This window comes from Quercus lobata, chromosome 8, assembly GCF_001633185.2.
Source record: "Quercus lobata isolate SW786 chromosome 8, ValleyOak3.0 Primary Assembly, whole genome shotgun sequence".
NCBI lineage: Eukaryota > Viridiplantae > Streptophyta > Magnoliopsida > Fagales > Fagaceae > Quercus > Quercus lobata.
In genome coordinates this window covers 8099549-8127189 of record NC_044911.1, presented here as the reverse complement: position 1 = coordinate 8127189, position 27641 = coordinate 8099549, and the positions used below count along the sequence as shown (strand labels likewise).

At 32.4% G+C, this 27641-nt stretch overlaps 1 protein-coding gene and 1 pseudogene across 1 annotated transcript; both read left to right on the top strand.

The window, feature by feature from the left end:
* Positions 1–3048: 3048 nt before the first annotated feature.
* Positions 3049–4519, top strand: LOC115957724 (long-chain-alcohol O-fatty-acyltransferase-like). The gene has a single exon (XM_031076036.1). The coding sequence runs from the start codon at positions 3303–3305 to the stop codon at positions 4386–4388; it is 1086 nt and encodes a 361-aa protein (XP_030931896.1). The 5' UTR covers positions 3049–3302; the 3' UTR covers positions 4389–4519.
* Positions 4520–10748: 6229 nt separating this feature from the next.
* LOC115958436 lies at positions 10749–12176 on the top strand (annotated as a pseudogene).
* Positions 12177–27641: the final 15465 nt, after the last annotated feature.

Genomic DNA, 27641 nt, shown 5'->3' with positions numbered 1-27641 from the left:
AATTTAATTGATTTTTTTAGTAAGATAATAATACAATTTGTTAGTGAGTTCTAATTAATTTAATTGATAAAGTCTTTTATTGTTAAACAAGAAATATATGAGATTTGATATCTACTTATACACAATATATATATATATATATATATATATATGGGTAAGTGTCTATTAAAAAACAACTTTATGTCAAATCAGTTTGCTTTATGTCAGATTTTTCACTAATTTTATAGGATGTAGAGTCAATAAAACTAACTTTTTGAGTTTCACTTATCATTTCAGTACTATTTTCAGTCATGTTATCAATTTATACCAATTTTTTTATCAAATGCACCTTACAATAAATCATCCTTAACTGACACGTGCCCGTTAACATTTTCTTATGGTTAAATTTGATAAAATTATTTTCATCAAGCGCACTTGCTTATGGTTAAATTTCAGTTGATTCTAGGATAATATATGAGGGAGACTCTTGTAGCAGATAACGTAATACAGAGAGAATTTTATGTTTTTTATTTTTAGTTTTTTTAAATTATCCTATATTTTAGTCTATCTTTATATTAAGATAATGCCAAAATGTAATGATATTATTATGGTGCAATGTAAATGATTATTAAAAGATATTGTGAGCATTGGTCCCTTTCCCAGTGACTTGTAATGAAGCATGTATTATAGGTGATGAGCAGTCAGGATTGCAACGATTGAATGATGTGTACACTAGTAACTATAGATGCCTAAAACTGTTGTGAACTGCACAAGTTCAAGTACATTACAAAAGCTCCCTCCAAAAATGGGCTATGTTTTGGTGAACGAGTTCAAGAACACTAGCAAGGATTACTCCATCTAAAATTCTTCTCATCTGTATCTAAACTGTAACTACTGAGTCTATATAAATGAAAGTAAAGACCACACGATTATTGGTGTGGAGCACAACATTATTCAATGTATACTTGTTCTTTTAAAATCTAATTCAAGCCAGAACTATCTCAATAATAATTTAAAATTTTAAAAATAAACAACAGATTGAATTACCATTTAAATTATTAATATATATATAAAGGAAAATCTATCGGAGGCATGTTATTGGAAGCCTAACTCAAAACCAAATCAAACTCAAATAACAAAATCTAAACTAATTCAACCAAGAAAATCTATCGGAGGCATGTTATTGGAAGCCTAACTCAAAACCAAATCAAACTCAAATAACAAAATCTAAACTAATTCAACCAAGAAATCTAAACCTAAATCATATTCAAATCCCAAATTTTAAAACCAAAAAAAAAAAAAAAAAAAAAAAACAAGGAAAAAAAAAAACAAAAACAAAAACAAAAACTACACCATGTCTCTCTATGTCTTATGGACTCCATGTCTGCATGTATATGCGGTTCCAACAAAAAACATTAAATAAGATTAAAAAGTAAAAAGAAAATATCAACGCAATGTTCAATCCCATACTTATTTGAACCCAATGATTTCAAATTAGAAATGAAAGAACTAAAATTCAAATTAATATTTTAGTGATTTTTGTAATCTATTAAAAAAAATAACAAAAGCAAATATCAAAAATTGAGAAAACAAACATTTTGATAGAGAAACCCAAAAACCCAAAACAAAAACAAATCTAAACCAAAATTAAATCTAAACCTATCCAACCAAAAAACTCCAAAAAAAAAAAAGTCACGTTTCAAACCCAAATCTGAAAAATGGGGAAAATGTATCAATGCTGGTTCCGATGATCTGATGACACTCATTCATTTTGTGTTTTAATTTAGTTAAATAGTAATTTGAAACAACTTAAATCAACCAGTTGGTTAACTTAACATCCCTGAAACATTATATTTTTTTGCCATTTATCGTTATAACTCTTCATTGCATGTCTAACGGGAGTGGATATATTATGGAATTGTCTTCTACAATTATGTAATAGAAATGTCAATTTTTTTGAAATGAAGTAGATTTGTGTTTGTTTGTAAAAAAATCTTTAGCTTTTTACTTGTCTTAATTTTTTTTTTAAATGAGAAAAAAAAATCTAGCTTTTAGTTTTTAATTTTTATCACATATTTAACATAAAAGCTATCATAAATATATATTTTGTTAAATACTATACAAAAAAGCTATCGAAAATTGCAAAATACCAAACAAACACAAGTCAAAACCATAGTTTTAAAAACCAAACAAAGAATTAAAAAAGAAAAAAAAAATTGACTGGTTCTCTAGCCGATGTCCAATCATCATAAATAAATAAATTTTATAAAAAAAAAGTATAATTATATTTTTTATATGAATCCAGTTAATGTATTTATGGAGAATTGAAAAAAATGTCAAAATAATTAATCATTTTTTCAATTTTTCATAAAATAGTTTATTAATGTATGCCCTTAGAGTATACGATTGTAAAACATTTTTTATATTGCTGTTAATTTTCTATTTTATATTGGAATTGAGTCATCTTCCCCATTTTATTGTAAATTTTTATTTTTATTTTTTATTGGTGTATAAATCTAGAAGCAAATCTGTAGATTCTGTACCATCCTTACTGAGCAAAAAAGAATATTTTAAAATAGAGTCATGTTAACTAGTGTCGTACCGCATTGGTTAAAAATCCATTTTAAGAAAGTTTTGATATTATTTTTATAGAAAATAAAAAAAAAACTATCAAAATATTAATTACTTTTTTTTCTTTTTCCATATGACACTCATTAATATTTCCCGTCAAAATAAATAAAAACATTTAAGCATCTAGCGTATAGGTTGTGGACAGTGGTCACGATCTTCAAACCAGATTTTTATTTTATTTTTTATATTAGAATGATCTTCAAACCAGTTAATTTAAGCATTTAGTGGACAGTGGACGCTATCTTCAAACCAGTCAATTTCATTTTTGTATAAGAAAATATGAAAAGGTAATTTTTAATAGGATTGGACCCTTTTTAATACTACAAACTTAATTATTTAAATTATAAAAAAAAATAAAAAAATAAAAATAAAAAGCCTCGAAAAGTTAAATAGATCAGGCTAAGATTCTTATTCATTCCTTTTTGCGCTTACCAGAACCATCGATTCATTCAAAACCATAAACCATAAAACAGATGTAAACAGCTCAATACATCAAAAATAGTTGTGAACTTTTTTATTTTCTCAGTCATCTTCTGTAGCAGAGGGCAATAATCAGTCACGGTTTGCGTTCGTCCAGTCCAATTTAAATCAACGCAGTCGCGATGTTGACCAAACTTATCAAGAGCTTCATCAAGGTATAGATCATAGTCATCACAACTCAGTCATTGCTAGAAAGAGAGGCAAAAAGAGAAATGGATGCTGAAATCAAGAACTTCATAAAGGTATGGATCACAGCCATCACATCTCTTTGTTATTGTTACTACATAGTTGCAAGGATCCCAAGAGGAATGATTAGGCTGTTCTTCCTCCTCCCAATCTTTTACCTCTTCACCATGCTCCCTTGTAACCTCAACTCTTTTCATCTTGGTGCCCCCACTGCCTTCTTCCTTGGTTGGCTTGGCAACTTCAAGCTCCTCCTCTTTGCCTTTGACCAAGGCCCTTTATCACCACCCCTACCAAAACTTCTTCATTTCATATCCATTGCTTGCCTTCCCATTAAACTCAAACAAGACCCACCTCCAAACACCAAAAACAACAAAAACTCATCTCACAAAAGCACCCCAAAATCCCATAATCCTACAAAAATGACTAGATCTATGTTGCTGGTTATAAAAGCCTTGTTTCTTGCCATGATAATACGTGCATATAACCATAGGTCAAATTTACATCCATATGTTATTTTAGCTCTCTATTGTTGCCACATCTATCTTGCTGTGGAAATTGTCCTGGCCTTGGCTGCTGCCCCGGTTCAAGCCATTTTTGGGTTTGAGATTGAGCCACAATTCAACGAGCCCTACTTTGCCACCTCACTACAAGACTTTTGGGGCCATAGGTGGAACATTATGGTTACAAGTATTCTACGACCTACCGTTTACATTCCTATTCGTTGTATTTCTGCTAATGTAATTGGGTCACGTTGGGCTGCTCTACCAGCCATTATTTCGACCTTCATAGTGTCAGGCCTAGCTCATGAAGTAATATATTTTTACTTCACACGTGTGCATCCTACATGGGAGGTAACATGGTTCTTTGTCCTACATGGCATGTGCACGGCTATTGAGGTTGTGGTGAAGAAGGCAGTGGCCAACAAATGGCGGTTACACCGAGCAATTTCGGGGCCATTGACAATTGTGTTTATGGCGGTGACCGGTGGTTGGTTGTTTTTTCCACAATTAATAAGAAATGGTGTGGATATGAAGGCCATAGAGGAGTACTCAATTTTAGTTGATTTTGTCAAAGTCAACCTACCATTGCACTTGCCCTTGGGCAAAAGTTAGTGTCCCATTTTACAAAGATGTATACCGCACTTTTATGTTGTAACTTCATTTGTTCCTACCCTAGCCCCTGCCAAAGTCACATTTATTTGTTGGTTTGGTCAACAGCTTAAGATGAAAAATATTTTTCACAATGGATGAAACTTTGTATAATTTTTTTTTTTTTTTGTGAGGAAAAAACCTTGTTTAATGAAACAAAATAAAGATGACATTCTTTTAAAAAAAATGCTCTTAAATGGTTTACACGTGTTTATAACTTCATTACTTCATGACTTGATCTTATGTATTTTATTATGTTCTTTTCTTTATTATTATTATTTATGCTTGGTTAAATCACGTATTATAACATAAGTATTGTACTTGATACAAGTAACTTTCAATCTTAATTATTAAATAACAAAAGTAAAAAAAAGAAAAAATATATATAAAGGTGAAAATATGAAAATATTTTGTGAGAGGAAGAGACTAAAGAGTTACTGCATCAGATATTTCACATATTCTCAATCTAGAGCATTTGCAGCAGTGGAGCTATAATGCTATAATGCTAAAATTTAGCTCCACAAACACAAAAACTTGGTTGCAGTAGTGGAGCTAAATCTAAAAAATTTAGCTCCATTGCTACAGTGCACATCTATAAATAGATGTGCACTGTTCATACCATCTAAAATAAAAAAATATTATTTTATTAAATTTCTCTCTCCACTTCTATTAAAAAAATATTTTTTCCTTTTTCTTTATTTTCTCTCTCTCTCTCTCTCTCCGGCTTCTCTTGTTTCTTCCTCTTTCCTCCTCATTTTTTTTTCTCCCTCGTCTACTCTCTGCTTCGCCATCGCCGATCTTCATCGTCGTCGCCCAGTTGCCGTCCCATGCCGCTAACTCGTCTACTCTCTGCTTCGCCATCGCCGATCTTCATCGTTGTCGCCCAGTTGCCGTCCCACACCGCTGACCCATCTCGCCATCATCGAACTCAAGCGCGCCACGGACCCATCGAAGCTCTATGCTCGGTCAATATTTTTGGGTTCATGGGTTTGTGGGTTCACGGACCCATCGAACTCAAGCGCGTCACGGACCCATGATCGGCGACGGGAATTCTGGGTTCATGGGTTTTGGATTGCTGGGTTTGTGGGTTTTTGGGTGTTTGATTTTTTTATTTTTTGTTGGGTTTGGTTGTGATTGTGGATTGTGGTTGAAATGGAGGTTTGGTGGCTGTGTTGGTGGTGGTTTGGTAGCTGTGGTTGTGTTTGCCGTGGGCTATGTTGGTGGTGGTTTGATTTTTTTTTTTTTTTTTCTTGCCGTGGGCTATGTTGGGTTATGGTTGTGGCCGTGGGTTGTGGTGGTCACATGAAGGTTGTTGTCGTGTGCTGTGGTTGTCACATGAAGGTTGTTGCTGATGGAGTGCGTGGCTGTGATAATTGTGGGTAGTGAATATATTATTTTATTGTAGTGGGATGGATTATTTTATTGTAGTAGTTATATTATTTTATTGTGATATTTATATTATTTTATTGTGTTGAAAGCTAAAATAGATCCACTGCTGTAGCATGTGTGTAGGTAAAATACATAAAGTAACTTTTAGTGGAGCTAAAAAACTAAATTTTTAGCTCCACTGCTGTGGATGCTCTAATATATACCATTTTTTTTCCTTCAAAAAAACATATATCATTTTCAATCATTTATAGCAAGTAGGAGGAGGTTTGTAATGGGGTTTTGATGTGCTTGACTTGACGATGCTGTGGTGAGTGGTCGGATGTCAGAGCAATTAAAAAACAAAAAACAAAAAAGTGGTCACAAGACTCACAGCGTATTTGACAATAAAGTGGCTATCTTTTTGGCTTCCCCAACCTTCTATTTAATTGTGATAGGTAATTGTGAGGTGCTTCCGACGTTATGTTATTCCATTCTCTTTTATATTTGTAGCGAAACGCATAATAAATTTAATTAGTAAAATTTACCATATATGAAAATAAGAAACACTATATTATCGTGCTCTATAAACATTAAACAATTCTTACTTGTGTAACTTCATTACTTGATTTTATAATTTTTTTCCCTTTATTATATTTTGTAATTTGGGATGTTAGAAATACTGAATAAATGTATTGTATTTCTCAAATAATAAAACATACATGAATGCCTTTATATAGGAGGTAAAGTGTGTAGTACAAGTATATGTGTTATAAAAGTAAACAAGGTGGGCCTAAAGCTTACAACTTATTACACGTTAACAATCCCCCTCAAACTCAAGGTGGGTGTGAGAGACATCCCTTAGAATGTGATTTAGTAAAGATATCTGCAAGTTGATATTTAGAGGAGATTGAGAATAGCTTAAGAGCACAATGGACAAGATGATAACGGATAAAATTACAATCGATCTCGATATATTTAGTTCGTTCATGGAATACATCATTATGAGCAATATGAATGGCATTCTGGTTGTCACAATAAAGGAGAGTAACAGAGGATGTAAACACACATAAATCCTTAAGAAGCCATCATAGTCAAAGGAGCTCAAATGTGGTATCAACAAGGGCACGATATTCTGCTTCAGTATTAGAGCGAGCCACAAAAGTTTGTTTCTTACTTCGCCAAGAAATCAAAGAAGAACCAAGAAGAAAGAAATAGCCAATAGTGGACCTGTAATCAGTAGGATCTCCTGCCCAATCAGCATCAGAGAATGGATGGAGAATAAGAGGAGGTTGAGAAGAGTAGAAAGTGACATGAAAGAGAGTGTCCTTCAAGTATCGAAGAATGTACAGAACAACAGTATAGTGAGTCGATCGTGGAGAAGACAGATACTAGCTCACCTAGTGAACAACATAAGAAATGTCTGGACGAGTGACAGTGAGATAAACTAGGCTGCCAACTAAGCATTTGTAAAGAGAGGGATTAGACAGTGTTTTCCCTCCTGAGGAAGTCGGATGTGCATTAAGTTTAACTGGAATATTAACAGTCTTACTATCAGTGAGTCCAACTCAAGACAAAAGTTTAGAAATATACTTGGTTTGAGTAACATAAAGTCCATCTATAGAATGAATGATTTCAAGAACCAAGAAGTATCTAAAACGTCTAAGATCTTTCATCTTAAATTACTGACTGAGAAAATCCTTGAGTTCTTAAATGTCACTGAAGTCATCACCAATTATGATCATATCATCTACATATAGGAGAAGCAAAATAGTGCATTTGTTAGTGCGACGAAGAAATAAGGCAAAATCATAATGACTGGTAATGAAACCCAAGCGAGAGATGGTAGAAATGAACTTGGCAAACCAAGCTCGTGGAACTTGTTTAAGGCCATAAAATGTACATCGAAGGTGACAAACCTTGTTCGGTTCAATAAAGAGACTAGGAGAAAGTTGCATATAAACTTCTTCACTTAAATTCCCATTAAGGAAGACATTTTTGACATTTGAAAAATGTCCCATTTATTGGCAGCGACAACAGCTAAGAAGGCACAAACAGATGAGATTCGAGCAACTAAAGCAAATGTCTCGTCATAATCATTCTCATACTTTTGTGTAAAACCTTTTGCAACAAAACAAACTTTATATCGCTCAATGGACCCATCAAAGTGAGTCTTAATCTTGTAGATCCACTTACAACCAACCATAGATTTCCCAATGGGAAGAGTCACCAAATCTCAAGTATGGTTTTTAGATAATGTATCTAGTTCTTCTTTCATTACAATTTGCCATAAAGGGTCAGTGGAGGCATCACGATAAGTGTGAGGCTCGTGCAGTGTAACAAGGGCAGTGTAATAATGATAGTCAAGTAAATGTGCAAGAATGAATCTTACTTGAGTTGAGTGATGAGGTGGAATTTCTTGTGCAAGATCTTCAGGCAAAGCAGGAGCAGGGGACCCAAGCTCAGGGTTAGGTGGCTCCTCTTCAACTTGTTCATCTTCCACATGTTCATTAGAAGGTGATCTAAGAAAGGTATAAAAATATCTGGTGGTTGGACAGAGAAGTCTATAGGAGGACCAGGAGCAACTATAGAAGGAATATATGGCTCATCTGGAAAAAGATCTAAGACAAAGGAGGTAGATAGGAAAGCACAGAAGTGAGAGAGCTCAACAAAGGAGCAATGTTCCTAAAAGACAACATTGCGGGAGATACAAAGATGATGAGAGACTGGATCATAACACCAATACCTCTTTTGAGTTTCGCTATAGCCAAGAAAACAACAAAGTCTAGACTGAGGCTTAAGTTTGTTATGCTCATGCGACTGAAGAAGAACGAAATAGGTAAAACCGAAGGAGCAAAGGTGGTGATAATATGGAGGTGACCCAAAAAAGTGTTCATTTGGAGTTTGATTTTGAATGACAGGACTGAGAATGTGATCAATAGCATGAACAACATGAAAATTAGCTTCGCCCCAAAAAAGAGTAGGAACTTTGGGAGAGAGAAGGAGAACACGAACAGTGTCAAGAATATGACAAAATTTTCATTCAGTTCTACCATTTTGCTGAGAGGTACCTGGATAAGTTAGTTGATTAATAGTGTCATAGGAATGAAAAATAGCTTAGAAAGCATATTGAGTGTATTCAAGAGCATTATTAGATTGAAAAATTTTGATTCATTTGGAAAATTAAGTTTCAACTATTTTTGCAAAATTAGAATATACTTGCAATAATTCAGAACGGTGTTTCATATGAAAAATCCAGTTATAACAAGAATAATCATCAACAAAAACAATAGAATATCGAGATCCACTAATATTAGAGACAGATGAAGGCCCCCAAACATCAGAATGAATTAGGTCAAAGATATTAGTGGACATTGATTTACTAGTATTGAAAGGCAAAACTAGTTGTTTTCCTAATTGAAACGAAACACGGTCAAAATTTTCTATGGACACTGAACCTAACAAACTTCTAGAAGCCAAGTGTTGTACCCAAGAGGAAGATGCGTGACCAAGTTAGGCATGCCAAAGTGCAAGGGAATGAATAGAAAAAACTGCAGTAGCTGCAACAACAAAAGAAACCGGAGCAACAGGTGGAAGATGAAGGTTGTTCACGGGAAGCATACGCCCAACTCTGGGACCGGTCCCAAACTCTTGTTCCGTCCTCAGATCCTGAAAAATATATCCAAAATAATCAAAGGTAATGTGATAACCCAACTCAGCTAATTGTCCCACAGGAAATAAATTGTAAGAAAGGTTAGGAACATTAAAGACCCCAAGAATTGAGAGGTTGGAGGTTGAGATAGAATCTATATTATGACCAAACATTGCGAATTGATGTCACATGGAAATTTTTTTTTACTATTCCATTTGGTACATCAATTTTTTCTATTAAAAAAATAACGACAATTACTAAATTTACATGATACTAAAAAGATTATGGACCAAATTAACACAATTGAAAGGTTAAGAACCAAATTAACATTTAGTGTAAAAGATAGGGATCAAATTAGTAATTTATCCTTTTTATATTATTGTTAATTTTCTATTTTATTTTGAAATTGAGTCATCTACCCCATGTTATTGTAAAAAAATATTTTGTTTTATTGGTGTATAAATCTAAAAGCAAATCTGTACTGTACCATACTTAATGAGCTAAAAAGAATATTTAAAAAAATAAAAATAAAAAATAAAAACATTTAAGCATCTAGCGTAATGGTATAGGTTGTGGACAGTTGATACGATCTTCAAGCCAGTTTTTTATTATTATTTTTTTTAGAACGATCTTCAAATCAGTTAAATTTAGGATATATTTAGTTACGTTGTTTAAATAAAAGTTTACGTTGTTTAAACAAACATATATTTTTATAATACTTTTTCATACATACGTATTTTCATAACATTTAAATAATATTATTACAATAATATTATCAAACAAGTAAACATTTAGTACCCGTTTGGATTGCACTTAATTTGGCGTTTATGTATTGCGTTTACGTTTTCAATCCTTTTTTTTCTTGCCTGTGAACAATAAAATCACATGAATTTACTGTGCAAGGGACAAAAAATACTATTTATGCACTGTTTATGTACTGTTCACGGATCCCACGGTACTATTCACATATTTAAAAATTATTTTACTACAGTGTTTTCAATTTTCAGTTTCAGTAAAAATAAGTTTAATTCAAATGTACACTCAGGAGACAGTGGGTAACTGGGTGGACACGATCTTCAAACCAGCTAATTTCATTTTTGTAAAAGAAAATATAAAAAGGCAATTTTTAAAACTATAAATTTACTTATTTAAATTAAAATATAGAAAAACTCAAAAAAGTTAAATACCAGAACTATCGATTTTGCGCTTAATTATTTATTGAGCTCATTATTGCACTTAATTACCAGAACCATCGATTCATTCAAAAGTCAAAACCACAAACCATACAATAGGTGCAAACAGCTCAATAAATCAAAAATAGTTTTGAACTTTTTTCTCATTCCTCCTGTATCAGAGGACTGGACAATAGTCGGTAAAGGTTTGCGTTGTGGCCATGTTGACCAAACTTACCATAAAATAAAGGAGAGAAGGAAAAATTGGATGTTGAAATCAAGAGCTTCGTCAAAGTATAGATCATAGTCATCATCACAGCTAAGTCAGTGCTAGAAAGAGAAGCAAAAAAGAGAAATGGATGCTGAAATCAAGAACTTCATAAAGGTATGGATCACAGCCAAGCCATCACATCTCTGTTATTGTTACTACATAGTTGCAAAGATCCCAAGAGGAATGATAAGGCTCCTCTTCCTCCTCCCCATCTTTTACCTCTTTACCATGCCCCCTTGTAACCTCAACTCTTTCCATCTTGGTGGCTCTACTGCCTTCTTCCTTGGTTGGCTTGGTAACTTCAAGCTCCTCCTCTTTGCTTTTGACCAAGGCCCTTTATCACCACCCCTACCAAAACTTCTTCATTTCATATCCATTGCTTGCCTTCCCATTAAACTCAAACAAGACCCACCTCCAAACACCAAAAACAATAAAAGCCCATCTCACAAAAACACCCCAAAATCCCATAATCCTACAAAAGTGCCTAGATCTATGTTGTTGGTTATAAAAACCTTGTTTCTTGCCATGATAATATGTGCCTATGACTATAGACCAAATCTACATTCATATGTTATTTTAATTCTTTATTGTTGCAACACTTACATTGTTGGAGAAATTATCCTAGCCTTGGCTGCTGCCCCGGTTCAAGCCATTTTTGGGTTTGAGATCGAGCCATAGTTCAATGAGCCCTACCTTGCTACCTCACTACAAGACTTTTGGGGCCATAGGTGGAACCTTATGGTTACAAGTATTCTACGACCTACCATTTACATTCCCATCCGTCGTATTTCTGCAAATGTAATTGGGTCACGTTGGGCTGCTCTACCAGCCATAATTGCGACCTTCGCAGTGTCAGGCCTAGCTCATGAAGTAATATATTTTTACTTCACACGTGTGCATCCCACATGGGAGGTAACATGGTTCTTTGTCCTACATGGCATGTGCACAGCTGTTGAGGTTGTGGTGAAGAAGACGGTGACCAACAGGTGGCAGTTACATCGGGCAATTTCGGGGCCGTTGACGGTTGGGTTTGTGGCGGTGACCAGTTTTTGGTTGTTCTTTCCACAATTAGTAAGAAATGGTATGGATGAGAAGGCAATAAAAGGGTATTTAATTTTAGCTGATTTTGTCAAAGTCAACCTACCATTGCAATTGTCCTTAGACAAAAGTTAGTGTCCCATTTTTCAAAGATGCATACCACACTTTTATGTTGTAACTTCATTTTTAAAAGATGTCAATATTTTAAAAATGCTCTTAAATGGTTTACACTTGTGTTTATTATGAATTTTTTGAACAAATTTTCTTTCTGGTTTTGAGAGAAATCCTTCAGACTTTTTATATATCTTTATTTTGAATGTGAATTTTGAAAATTTAACCGTTGGATTATATGTTCTTATTATATCCTTCATTCTTGCAAAATTTCAAGAAAATCAAAGATCAATTGCTATATCACCAAACAAATGTTAAAATGTCAAATTTTTGTGATCTAAAATTGTGTGTAAAAAATAAATTTATTGATCAAATAATAAATAACATTTGATTTGAATGAGAACATAGTAAGAATATAAGATACATGAAATTCAACTGTTAAATTATCAAAATTCATACTTTAAAAAAAAAAATGAAAAGTTTGAAGAATTTCTCTACAAATTAGTTTGAAGAAAAATTTTGTTCATATTTTATGATGTTCTTTTTCTTTATTATTATTATTATTATTGCTTGGTTAAATCATGTATTATGCAATATATAAGTATTGAACTTGATGCAATACTTTTCAATGACCGAGATTGAAAGTACTAAAAAAAAATATATATATATATATATATAAAAAAAAAAAAAAAAGAGGTAACTTTCTATCTCAACTATTAAATAAATCCTTCTAAAAAAAACTTTCTCAAAAAAAAAAAACTATTAAATAAATAAAAATGTTGAAGAAGAGTAAAAATGTGAAAATGTGAAAATATTTTGTGAGATAAGAGAAAGATATTGCACCAGATATTGCACGTATTCTCAATTCTTTTTTTCTTAAAAAAAAAAAAAAAAAAAAAAAAAAAACATGTACCGTTTTTCATCATTTATAGCAAGTAAGAGGAAAAAAAAAACATGTACCGTTTTTCATCATTTATAGCAAGTAAGAGGAAGTTTTGTTTAGAGCATCAGTATTGAAGAATGTTACTCTATTCTATTTTACTATCCCAAAAAAATACTTTATCAATTATATCATACCATTTTACAATACATCCTACATCCAAAAACTCTATTATTTTACTTTTTCATTAAAATATTATTTTTTAATCTTTCTTTATTATTTCTTTCACATTATCACTTTTTTTCAGTTAAGAATCTGATTCCAACGGAAAAGAGGTGGAATAAATTTTTTTTTTTACCATAGTGCTACAGTACAATTCTAAGTTTAGAATTGTATTGTAACACTATTGCAAAAAATTTTGTAATATTGGGGTATACTATTTTTTGATGCAAAGATTTTTGAGTTATGAAATACTAAGAGCATCCACAGCCGAAAATTTCATCCTATCCTATTTTACCATCTCAAAAAGCTACTTTATCAATTATACAATACCATTTTACAATACATCCAACATCCCAACTTTTATATCCCTATTCAATACATTAAAATAATATATCCACATAATAAAATATATAGATTTGCAATAATAATCTCTCTCTTTCCTCTCGTTTCTGTCTCTCTCTCTCTCTCTCTCACACCGCCGTAAACAAACCCAAAACCCCACACAACCACCATCAAAACCCCATAACCCCACCACTGCTGCACCCACTCAACCTCTCTCTTTTATATTTTTTTTCTCAAAAACTCATGCACAGAGAGAGAGAGAGAGAGAGAGAGAGAGATAAATATAGAAATGGAATCAACAATCTTTCATAGAAACCATGAAAACCCAACTTTTCTGCCATCCCCAAACAGCCACAGCTCAAACAGTAGCACCAGTAGCAGTGGCAATGGACTCTAACAACAACAACAACAACAACAGCAACAACAACAGCAACCCACACCACCTCCAACTCCACCATCATTTCCACGCCAAGCAACAAAACCCATCACCAGATCCGAATCGGCCAACCCTTACCTGACTACCTTTGTCCAAGCAGACACTTCCTCCTTCAAACAAGTAGTCCAAATGCTCACCGAGACTGCAACCCCCACGCAACCCACCCACGGCAAACCCAAAAAAAATCCAAACAAGATGCTATTGTAGAGATGCCACGGCAACCCCAGGCCATGGTGTGGTGGCTATGGGGTTTTGAGTCTGAAGAGAGGAGAGCAGAATGAGAGAGAGAATGAAGATAGAGAAAAGAAAAGAAATAATGAGAGAGAGAGAGAGGAGAGAAAGTATGAGAGAGACAATTAAAAATTAATTTTTAAAAATACCATTATGCTACAGTAGCATCTTATTTATAAGATGCTACTGTAGCACAATTGTAAAAAATTTTACAATTTCGAATGTTTACAAGTCCGAATGTTGGTGAATTTTGGCCTTTAATGGTATATTATCTCAAGATATAGGATATGCAAGTTGGGCTGCGGATGCTCTAAGAAGGCCTTAAAAGAATGCTAATGCTCTAATGTGCTTTTAATGCACTTGATGATGCTGTGGTGAGTAGTTTTGTAATGTGCTTTTCATCATTTAATGTGAGATGTCAGAGCAATTAAAAAAAAAAAAAAAACAGAAAAGAGAGCGGCCACAAGACTCACAACGTGTTAGAATCTTTTTGGCTTCCCTACCGTTCTATTTAATTGGATAAATAAGTAATTGTCAGGTGCTTCCAAGCAAGATGCTATGATATTTCAACCTCTCGTGTTAATATTGAATCATCCAATTTTTTTTTTTTTTTAAGAGAATTTCAACTTATGACGATTATTCTTGATAATAGGTTTTTTATTATCGGATCAAAACATCAATCAGTTTTTGGTATAGGCGAGAATTAAACTCCAAATCTCTTATTCAACCAGTTGAAAGTTTCAACTTATGACGTCCATTCCAGATAATAGTTTTTTGTCATTAAACCAAGACACCAATTAGTTTTTGGTATAAGCGAAGATTAAATCTCAGATCTCTTATTCAATTATCTAAGATTTTACCAGTTAAGTTAACTGAAACCTACCACATAATGAATTTAATTAGTGAAAAATTCACCATGAATATGAAAATATGAAACACCATGTTATCGTGCTCCAAAAACATTAAACAATTCTCAACAATTCTTAGATATCTATCTTCATTACTTGACTTATGATTTTTCTTTCTTTGTTATATCTTTTTTCTTGATTAATTAAATCACGTATTATTTACACTTTTTCTTGAATAATCCCTTACATATTAAAAAAAAAAAAAAAAAACTATGTACTAATATTAATAAAAACATTGGTGTGGTGGGCCTTTTTGAGATTGTGGGCTAGGCTACCTCCTGCCACCTTACGGCCCAAAGGTTCTGGATAGGAGAGTTAGGATCAGTCCAATTGCAATTCACCTTGAATCGGCTTGTACGCAAACTAAAACCCCTTTGTTGAAACTTTGTTCACATGCCCATGGCAGATGAAACTGTTACAAAAGAGTTATGACAGGCAAGTATAATATAACATCGATAAAAGATAAGCGCTTACTGTTAGTCAAAATGAGCAAAAAATTCCCAATTAAAAAAAAGAGCAGCACAACAATAGAAAATGCATTATAAGAAGAAATGATAAAAATAATAAAAGAAAATGTAACACTGATAATCAATAAGATTAAAGGAGAAAAGGTTAGTCTGCCATCCTTAGTTGTATTACGAAACTAAGACCAAAGAGGGAACCACTTTCTTAATATGGATAACCTCACAAGAAGGTCCTGCTGTAGAAATTACCCACTTTGAGAAGATGGGCCTAAATGATTTATGCCCAAGAAATCTTTAATCCTTAATAGAGGGTAGGCTTTTAGAGGGAGAGAATGAATTAGTCTATTGGTGCATGTCTACTATTACACTCTTGCCTACTCTCTGCTTTTCTTTCTCACTGTTTTCCTTTTCTAGGTTTAGTTACTCTGCTTTTCCACTCTTTTCTTTTTATTTCTTGCTCATGTGATATTGTTTTTCTGGTGTTGTGGTGATGTGATTGTTGTCATATTGTGTTGCTGTGCACGGCGGAGTCTCCTTATATACTGTCTATCATGACTAGTTTTTACCATTTTACCCCTTAACCACTTTTGTTTAGGTGTGGGTATCCTTCCTGACCACCCACTGATCTGTCAATTGCCCAGCCACCACCACTTACATGTGCTGGCCATACCACATCTCATTACCAAACAAAGAAATCTATTTTGTTTGCTTATTTACTGTGGCATTCCCATCTGGATAAGGGTGGGCATTCTCTCTCACTATCCTTCATAGCATACACCTAGTGATTTCAACTCATTTTCCCCTCTTTTTGGTGGTATGTCCTTCCAGCAAGATATTTCCCCCAAAAGGGTTTGAGCGGGAAACCCCAGAATAGGCTCCCCCTTCTCCCTACCGCCAGACTATACCCTCTCTTACCTTTGACCCATGGCCCACCACTCCTGTATTGGCTGGATACAGGTTCATGGTGCCTGAGCCTTATGCGTGCTCCACTTCCGTGTGTGTCCAAAACTTGTCTGCTGCTCATGCGTTTGTTATGGCCTAAAGGCCCGTCTGTGCGTTCTACTGTTCATTCTTGACCTCTTGTGGTGTGAACGGGTTTCTGAGCCTTCATTCTTTATGATTCGCTTTCTTCATAGGCTGGGTCTTACTTGATTGTGGGTTTTTCTCTCTTTAACCCATTCTTTGCTCCTTTTGTAGACTTGCTAGTATTTCTGTCATGCCATTCTATTATTGATGTCGTGGTATTGCTTGGTCTATGCTTGCTAGGCCTTTTTCGAGCCTGCTGTATGCTTTCCCTTTTACTTAATTACAGTGGCTCAACATTATCATTGGGCTTGCATTTATGCTACTTCGAGCCTTCTTGACCCATTGCATTACCCATGAGCTCCTTAGCCCATTTCTTCCTCCTTGGGCATCCTCGACCCATTTCCTTTCCTCGGGCATCCTCGACTTATTCTAATTTTGCATTCCTATGGGCTTTTGCTAAGTCTTTTGAGCTTCTCCAACCCAATTACTACATCCTTTAATTTTGGGGTTAATGGGCTTAATGGTTTTTCTAACTCTTTTCTTCCCATATTGTTGTATTTCTTCCTACTATTGGGCTTTTCTACCAAAATGAGCATCAACAATTGGAAATGCTAACGGATGTCCTTAGAGTAATGATTATCTATTTAAAGAAAAATTTTATGGAAAAAGAAAAAAAAACAATTAATGTTTTGACAGATTTTTTTATTTCTCATAAAAGTAGTGTTAAATTTTTTTTTTAAATAGATTATTAATCATTACTCTAAAAACACTTGTATATATAGAATCGCAATAAATTTATGCTTTATTAACAAGTAAATTATTGATAAATATACTTACGCGACATAATGAAAAGTCAAACCTCATCTGTTCCTGGAAAAAACAGCATATTATGTTCAACGTGTTCCTCACTTCGAAAAAGCAGCATATAATGTTTAACGTGGCACCCATGTGCAATATCATCAATGCCAACTGTTATTTTGCCTATAATAATGAAATGATCAACCTATGCTCACTTCTGCAAGAAAATACGAAATGCATCTGGTGAATATTTTCTTCCTTTCACATAAAAGCAGGGGCGGAGCTATAGCATGCCTTGGGGGCCGCCCCCAAATTTTAAAAAATTATTTTATATTATGTATAAGTATTAAAACTTTAAATATTTAACTATAAAAATAGAAGTTGATCTCCCAAATATTTGAGTTAGTCCAATAATGTTTTTAAAAATTAATAGAAATTGTCAATTGGTCTAGTAGTTATAGAGACAATAGTTTTTGTTTTTTCTAATTCGTTTTTTGTACATGTTTAATATCAAACTAGACAGCTTTTGTATACTTATTGGAGTTTAAAAGATGATAAGTTCCCCTAAAAAATTATCTTGTGAATATACATATTTGAAAGTTGTTAATTATATGCAATATATTTATACATTATGACCTACTCTAGTATCAAAATATTAATGTTTATATTTGTGTATGTACGTTTACGCATATGTACGATGATTTATCTTACTCGAAACTAATATATTAATACCAAAATTTGGCCTCCTCAAACAAAAAATTCTAACTTCGACCCTGCATAAAAGCAAACCTCATGTATGTCAAGTTCACCTTCATGTAAAATGAAGAATATATGCATCGAATGTATGGTATACCTCCTCTTTTTATGCACATTTTATACAATGTATAAGTGTATAACCTCACATCTTGGTGGTGCAATGTTATCAAAGAATATTGTCTATAATAAAAAAAATTTAACAATGAAAAATGTTATTGTCCGAATTGAATATTTTAAAATGAATTGTGTAGTTTGATTTACAAATATTTTTGTTTAGCACTAGTTTCTTATAACATGTCATTGTACCCAAAAATGGCAACAAGGCAAATCAAATAGTGAAAAGACTTCTCAAAAAAAAATATATATATATATATAGCGAAAATATTAAGAGTAATGTTAAAACCACAAATTGTTTTACAGTTTTCAGATAATTATTTATTTACTATCCCATTTTTTGGTTTTAAAGGTAGTTGCTAAATTCTGAATTTAAGCTTCTTCTTTTTTAACTTCTGTAATAAATGTGTAGTAAGTGTTGGGGATATTACACAAAATAATAATAGAAGAACAAAGTCAAGACAAAAGACAAACAGAAAATAGATAACTTGAAGGCACAATATTGTTTTCCTTATACAATATTTGCCCCCATACTATAGTTACTAAAAGGGTTATGGTAAATTTGTCCCCATGATACAATCAAAATATTGGGTTCTACAGATAGCAATTCTAGAGAATGACTACAGAATTTCTTGTATTTCTCTCTAACTTACTATTTTCAAGGGAACATAAGCCTCTATTTATATGCATAAGGTTATATTTCATCAAAAGACACGTATGGAGAGTTAAAATGTTTCATGAAACCGTTCACAAGGCTTGAAACCTTTTCAACTTGTCTGAACAGTCACCAGAAAATTCTGTAGAAAATCCTAATTTTCGACTTTCAATCGGTCAAAAGTTCCTTTTGATCGATCGAGTGTTTTGTTCAATCGATCGAATAGGAATCAAACATCGATCAAGACATCCTGAGACTCTAGGATTATTTTCTTACCATTTTCGATCAATCGAGCCAAAGATTCGACCAATCGAAAATGCTAAATTTCAAATTTTCACTTAGAAAATTCCAAAACTTGAATTTTCACTTTATGAAACAATATTCTTCAAACTCAAATATCATTATTACAACATATCCATGTATATACCTATATATATAACAGTAAGTGGCTAATTTGTAAGATTAAAAACTAAATTTTAAGATTAGAGATAAGTTATTAACTACCACAAATAAATAAGAAGGATTAAAGAGATTTAGGAGTGCATAATTTTAAGGGATATGGATAACGTGAGAGAAAGAAATAGTGGGGGTTATATTATACTTTTTTTTAGAGAGTTTCAACCTATGGCGTCTACTTCTGATAATAGCTCTTTATTATCAAATCAAGACACCGATCAGTTTTTGGTGTAGGCGAGAATTGAACCTCAGATTTCTTATTTAACCATCAGAGACTTTACTAGTTAAGCTTATTAGAACCCACATATTATACTTGACTAACTTAAAAGAGAGAGATCCTCTCAAAACACTGCCGAGATCTAGGCTCTCCTCTTAATTTCCTAAATCTAGAAATTTCTAGTAGGAGTTCTAGTATTAAGATCTTGAGAAAATGGCATCGATCAAGTAGAGAGTTGCACACAATCTCATTGTAAGACATTCTGTAGAAGTGGATTTAAAGGGGAAAAAAACAAAAAGTCAAGTACAATTGGGTTTTTTTTTTTTTTAACTACTTCTTCGGCAGCATGACAAATGAAAATGGAGGTCTTCTCCGGAGAAATACAAACGGGATTTTAATTTTGCACAACTGGGTTTGTAATATAGTTTATACAATTTTCTAAAACTCATATGGGTCTCTGGAGAAATACATCATTGGAGAAACACAAATAGCTTTTGCAATTGAGAAATGCTTCTATTCCTAAAAAAAAAAAAAATAATAATAATAATAATTGAGAAGTGCTATGTCCACAGTACTTTCACAACAAATTTTAAGTGATACGTTGTTACGAGTTGTTATTGGGGAGTAAAAAAGTAATTTGAGTGATAAGTTCAAATTAGAACCGATAATAGCTAACCACTTATAATTTACTGTAAAAATGTTATAGGCGTAGCATTTTTCTTTTCAATTTTGGGGTTTTAATTTTTTAAAAATTTATAATCAAGTTTGTTAAATATGAGGTATGGTTCTTGTCGGCTGTGTTCAAGCTTACTCCGGCGGTGAAGGTGGAGAGAAGATGAAATGTTCTAGTTCGAGTTGTGTTTTCTTTTTCTTAGTTTGGGTCTTTTAAATTTTTTTGTTTTTTTAATTATAAACAAGTTTTTAATAAAATTTGATGTGTGAATTTAGTTTTTTAATAATTGATGTGGACCATACCAATTTGTCAAAAATTTGTAAAATAGTTTGTATTTCTAACATTACTGAAAGTCTGAAAGACTAAATTAATTGCTTATTAAGAGCATCCACAGCAGTGGAGCAAAAAATTTAGCTTTTTAGCTCCACCAAAAGTTACTTTATTTATTTTACATACACATATGCTGTAGCAGTGGATCTATTTTAACTTTTAACATAATAAAATAATATAAACATCACAATAAAATAATATATCTCATACAATAAAATAATATAACCCACTATCCAAAAAACATCCACGAGACCAACCACAACCACCTCTACCATCAACCACAACCACGACCACACCCACAACCACCACCACAACTCCACCACCACCACCATTCATCAACCAGAGAAACCCAGCCACCATTCATCAACCATCAACAAACCCCATTCATCAACCATCAACAAAATCAAAACCCATTCATCAAAATAGAATAGAACCCATCATCAACAATCAAATTAGCCAAAAGCCACCACGAAACTAGAGAAACCCAGCCACCATCAACAAACCCCATTCATCAACCATCAACAAAATCAAAACCCATTCATCAAAATAAAAATAGAACCCATCAACATAAAACCCAATCAGAGAGATAGCAGAGAGATAGGGGCGGAGAACGAAGAGATCAATCAGCGCTGGGCAAGGGCTTGGGTCGGTGCTGGGCAGGGGCTTGGGTCGTTGGTGCTGGGCGGGGCTTGGGTCGTTGACGCTGGGCAGGGGCTTGGGTCGTTGGTGCTGGGCGGGGGCTTAGATTGTCGGCGCTGGGTGGGGGCTTGAGAGATGAGAGAGATGAGAGCTTGACAGACGGCGTGGCTGGGATGGCGACGGCGACGGCGACGGTGTGGGCTGGGAGATGAGAGAGATGAAAGCTTGACAGATGAGAGTTTGATGAGAGAATTGACTTTGAGGGTGATGATGAGAGAGAGCACGGTGAGATTGAATAAAATAAATGAAAAAAAATAAAGTAAGTTAAGGATTATTTTAATCGGAAGTTGAATAAATTTTTTTTTAGATGTTTGCTACAGTGCACATCTATAGATAGATGTGCACTGTAGCAAATCAGCTAAAAATTATAGCTTTGCCTCCATTGCTGTAAGGCTTTTTTGGTATATTGGTGGAGCTAAAATAGCATTATAGCTTTTAGCTCCACTGCTGTAAATGCTCTAATAAGCTATAAAATCCATTCTCATTTTGCACTGTTCCCACTTACACAACATGATTGAATCCAGTCAGACTAGACCTCTCTTTTTATATTTTTATATTTTTTATTTTTTTTAAGTACTCTCAAGCCAATCAAATTAATTAGATATTATGTATCTTAAAAAAATAAAAAATAATAAAAAAAACTTCAATTATAAATTTCTTAACTTTAGCTAGGGCACCCTAGGCTGAAATTTGACAAATTTCGTGAATGAAAATGGGAAAAATTAATGAGGAAAGCTCACAAGCAAGGACATACAAACTAACCTAGAAACTCTGCAACTATAATTGATCTTAATTACAGCCAACACAGCAAACTAACCCAGCATCTTTCTTAGGCTGCATCAAGCTATTATGGGAACTAGATCACTTCTAGTCTGAATTAAGAATTTAAGATCTCAACAACCTCAAAGAAATGTGATGTAATTTGCCGAAAATAATGAGCCCTACCATGGGTCCACGCCTCTTCGCTACAAGCCTTTTAGTTTTAGGGCCATAGGTGGAACCTCGTTTCCACCACAAGTATTCTATGGTTTACCATGTATGTTAGGGCGAAAATAGCCAAATAGCATTTTTTTTTTTTTTTTTGCAAATTATGTTACAATTTACATTGTTTCGAAAATATGTAGGGATCTATCACTTTTTGGGTACTCGAGTTTGCCGAAATCGAGTTTTTCATGGTATTCGAGTTCCATGAACTCAAGTACCATGGAAAAATTTTGAAATTTTTTTATGGTTTTCGAGTTTCTTGAACTCGAGTACCATAAAAAAATTTCCGGAAAATTTGAAGTATATTTTTTCAAAGAATTCGAGTTTTTGGAACTCGAGTTTCATGGCAAACTTGAGTTTCACAAACTCTATTTTCAAAAAGGTGGTACATTCTTACATATTCCCAAAAGTGGTAGATTGCTAATTTTTTTTGCTAGATAGTGGTAATGGGCCATTTTCGCCATATATGTCATATATCTTTTTACATATGTGATTGGGCAATAATGGCAGATTGGGCCAAGACCATTAGGGAGTACTCTATTTTGGTAGAAACCTTCTACGTCTTCCTATAATTTTTTATTTTTTATTAAACATGAATTTGAAATTTTAATTATTGGATTACATGTTCTTTATATTCTTAACACGCATATAAATTTTTTTTTTTAAATTGGATATTATTTATTATTCAATTAATAAACTCTTTTTTTTTCATAATTTTAAACCACAAAAACTTGAAATTTAAAAATTTGATTAATAAAAATATGCAATCTAACGGTTATATTTTCAAAATTCACATCCAATAAAAAGATATAGGAATTTGAAAGGTTTTTCTCTAAACTAGTTTGGAGAAGAAAAAAAATCCCCTATTATTTCAAAAAATTAAGGAAAAAATTTGACTCCAATTCATTTTGGAAGAATTTTCCTACAACTCACTACGCGACAACCCACTACGTGGCATTTGAGAAGGGACAAAGTTTAGCTACAAAATAGTTTGTAGTCTAAGACTACAATCTTACTCAATAAAATAAATATTATTCCATATTTTGAAAATCTAACCGTTGAATTACATGTTTTTTACGCTCTTAATACACATGTCAAATTTTGTGTCAATCGGATATTATTAACCATATGATCTATAAGTTTATATTTTATACATAATTTTAAACTACAAAAACTTGCAATTTAAACAATTTATTGATGACATAACTATTGATCTTTAATTTTCTAGAAATTTTGCAAGCATGGAGAATATAAGAAAAAAATGTAATCCAATGATGGATTTGTCAAAAATCATCTCCAATAAAAAGATATTGAGTAAGGTTATAGCCTTAGGGTACAACCAATTTTGTAACTAAATTTTGTCATTTGAGAAGACTATCAGTGTGTAATTTTAGTCACGTGACATTTTTAATAAATCACATGACTTATTTAAATAATACACAAACATAATCTTATAAATTGCCACATAGTAGATTGGGAAAAATTCCTTCAAATTGATTTGGAGAAAAACTTTGTTCAAAAATTAATATACCATCTTTATATTAATTTTCATGTTATAATTTCATGACTCATAATGATGAAATATGTTAAACTACCAATTTTCTTACTTAAAAGTTTAAACTATTAAAATATGGTAAATTTTATTATTTACCTACATAATTCTAGCACTCTTTTTTACGCATGAGCTCAAACTCAATTTTAATAGTTAAAGCCAAACATGTGGAATTTTAAATGGAAGGCAGTGTGGATGAGACAATGATTGAACTTAGGACATCTTATTCTCATATCATATTAAATTTCCAATTTCTCAAAAAGTTTAAGATTTTAAGACAATTGATAATTTAACAAAATACAATCCGGCATGTTTCATCAGTCGGGCTACGTGTAATTGATAAGATTCCATATAGGTTGAAAGTTGAAACAGATTTACATCTTCTGGTTTTTTTTTGTTTTTTATTATTATTATTATTATGTCTCTATTTTGTTCCAAGAGCCAAATATTTAAATTTTAAACTTTTGATTCTGCCGGCCTCTTAATCCATACCAAATTGCTAAATTTCAGAACTCCCCTAACCCTTTTTGAATTTGTTGAAAAGAAACGTTTAATATCAATGAAAAAACAATTTTTTTTCCTCCAAGTACTCGTTGAATGCCCATGAATTATGCTCTCTATACCTTTCTAACAGAATCTTAACAAAATTAAAATTGAGAGACAACAATAACTCTGGATTGCATTGAATCGAAATCTACACCAATAACTCTATTTATATACACAAAGTACAGAACTAACTAACTAACTTAGTATTCTCAAAAATTAGTTCTAGCACGTGTGAACACAAGTCACGTGTATTTACATGTGTGAGATAATTAAATCACTAAAAACTACTTGTAGCTTTACTTAGACTTGTCGTTTAACTGCTGCTTTTGTCGTTTAACTCCAGACTCAATCTTCACCGCTTCTTTTCTTTGCTTCTGATCTTCTTCCTCTCTTCTCTTCTGATCTTTAGAGCTTTGACACTTTCTAAAGTTAGCAACATTAATTTTCCTTCCGTGGATTGTAAGTATGTTTATTTTGTAAGTTAATTTATCTACAATTATTTAAAATCTCATTTTTAGATATAATAGCACTTTTAAACTGGACAATATATTTAATTTATTTTTAAATAGATAATTCATTGTGCAAAATTTAATTTTTGGTAAGCAATAAATGGTTAGGGGTGACCGGTGTAGTGGCGGCACCACATTGTCTTGAGGGAGTTCAATTGAACCCCTGACTTGAGACAATTTTTTTTTATACATATATAATATTTTATAATTTTTTGGTTATGACTCTCCTAAAATAAAATTTTGAAACCCCCTAAGAGAAGCCCAATATTAAATAAATTCAACACCAACCTTTATCTTGACATTTTTAAACAAAAAGAAAAAAAAGTCAACAACAAACTTATTTGATCTGAAAAAAATAGCAAGTCCAATGACAAAAATTAGTAATTTGTTGATCTTAAATCTTATAAAAAGAAAATTAAGTGAGCAATAAAGTATAAAGTGTAAACACTAAAAGACAATTAAGTGTGAGGTAGTGAAAGTGAGGTGTGGGACAGTGGGGAGTGAAGCCAATTTCTTTTTTTTTTCCTTTTTCTTTTTTCTTTTTTTAATGATTGTATTGTTGTGTTGAATTTTTTATAGAGTAATGTAAAAGACAACAAAATTCTTCCCAATGAATTACAAAGACCAATAAGTTTGCAAAGTTGAGTTGAATTGTTAAATATATTTAAAGTTTACTTAACAACAATAAATTAAAGAATTCTTCCCATTGAATTAAAAATTGAAAAGAGTAAAAAAAAAAAAAACACTAATAAATAATAAACTAAAGTATTCTAAACAATAATAATTAAAGTTTACTTAACAACAATAATTAATAACTTTATTATGGTACTTTGTTATAGTAATGATTTCAAATATTTAATTTTAACAACAATATTTAATATTTTCATTATACTAAGAAATAATATGTCCAATGAACTTATAATTATCATTTATTAATTATCTTTTCTTTTTTTTTTGAGAATCCATTTATTAATTATCTTATTAGTATTATGGATAAAAATTTTATAAGGAAATCACATGTTTCCACAAGATTCATCTTTTACCTAAGATTTGTATTTTAAAAGAACTCGTGTTGACTTGAAAAAACTTCATTTAGATCATTAGTGACGACTTATGAGAAAAAATCTATATTATTATCCAAATGATGAAGATGAAATAAGAAAATATTATTTACAAAGAGGTCATTTTCAACCTCTTCAACAAGAATTTGAATGAACCCTTTAAAAAATATTCCTCGAGCGTACCACTGTTTCCCCACCTAGGGTCACTATAGAAGCACACTAAACACTCCTGGGCTAAAACCCCCATTATGTATGCAATACAGGAGTATAATGAGCACCAATAAGGGTTTTTTTTTTAGCAAAATGAACACCAATAAATTGCTAGTGCATGGGGGAAGCTCAAACTTACGACTTAAGTTGTGTTGGCCCAAGTGTCTTACCACTACACGTTTACACCGCAAACCCTGTTGATTTCTTTTGCTAATTATGCTTAGGAATAGCTAATTGTTGCATGGGATGGATCATGGATTTCACGTTTGGTTCCACATAGTGATACATGCCTTGCCAAAAACTTTTATTTGCTTTTGCGTGCTTTGATGGGCTATATTTTTTATTATTTTCCCCCATGGATGCATGCTCGAGGAAAAAAAAAAAAAAAAAAACTTCGTTGCTGATGAATAACAAAATCTTCTACTGAAAAAAGAAGGAACTAATCTTGAGGTAGAAGGACCAGCCAGCATAACTACCATATTATAATGGTTTCTTTGCCCAATCACATGGTATTGGTATATAGTATATACTTAAGGGCCGGTTTATATGTTCTCTTTTGAGAAGTGGTTTATATATTCATATTGCAGTGTTATACGTTGCAAACTTGCAATTTACTCAAAACTTGGGGTCACCATCCAAGATTCCAAGTTATCTGGTTTCATTTTTTCACTTATTTTAAGGACAAAAATGAAAGCCCCTGAAAGCAAAAGTACAAAACTATGGTGATCGACCATAAGATCTTTTTTTTTATAAAAATATTTATTTCCAATCAGCTTAGCTTTTTGTGCATTTAGGATTTGATCAATGACGATACATTGTTCTTACTCGTCTCCTTGTTTCCCATAAAGCATGAGATTCTGTGAATTAACTTTTGTCAGAATTTTTCTTGTTCTCTTTTCTTGGGGATATATTAATATAAAGATTAATTGTAATTGGTTGCTAACAGGGTAGTGGAATAAAAAAAAGAAAAAAGAAAATAAAGATTCCTTCTTCTTTTTCTCCTTCTCCTATTATGGACAAACACAGCATATTAATAATTAAAAGAGAAAACATATCATATTTGAATTATGAATTGTAATGGTATATATGCACGCAATCTCTACCTTTTAAGAAAAAGGTCACAAATCACAAATTACATCAAATTCCTCTTTATTATGTATTCTATACTACATTTGATACGATACTTGAATAATGCAATAAATTTAAGAGGAGTCTTTTATGTATAATTATCAATTAAATAATTTATTTAATACTAATCAAACTAATATAACTCGATGAATTAATATTAACCAGACCAAATTTAATATCATATAAAAAAATAAAATATTATGATTCAAGTATAAGATTTAACAGTTTCTAAAAAAAGTATGAAATTTAATAAAAAGAAATGATTTTTTTTAGGCGAAATTACACTATCGATCCTTAAAGTTTACCCTGTGAACGCAATTAGTCCTTCAAGTTATAAGTGAGTGTTATTACTCTCTTAAGTTTTAAAAATGAGCAGTATTAGTCCTTTATTAACTGAAGTTAGTGATATTA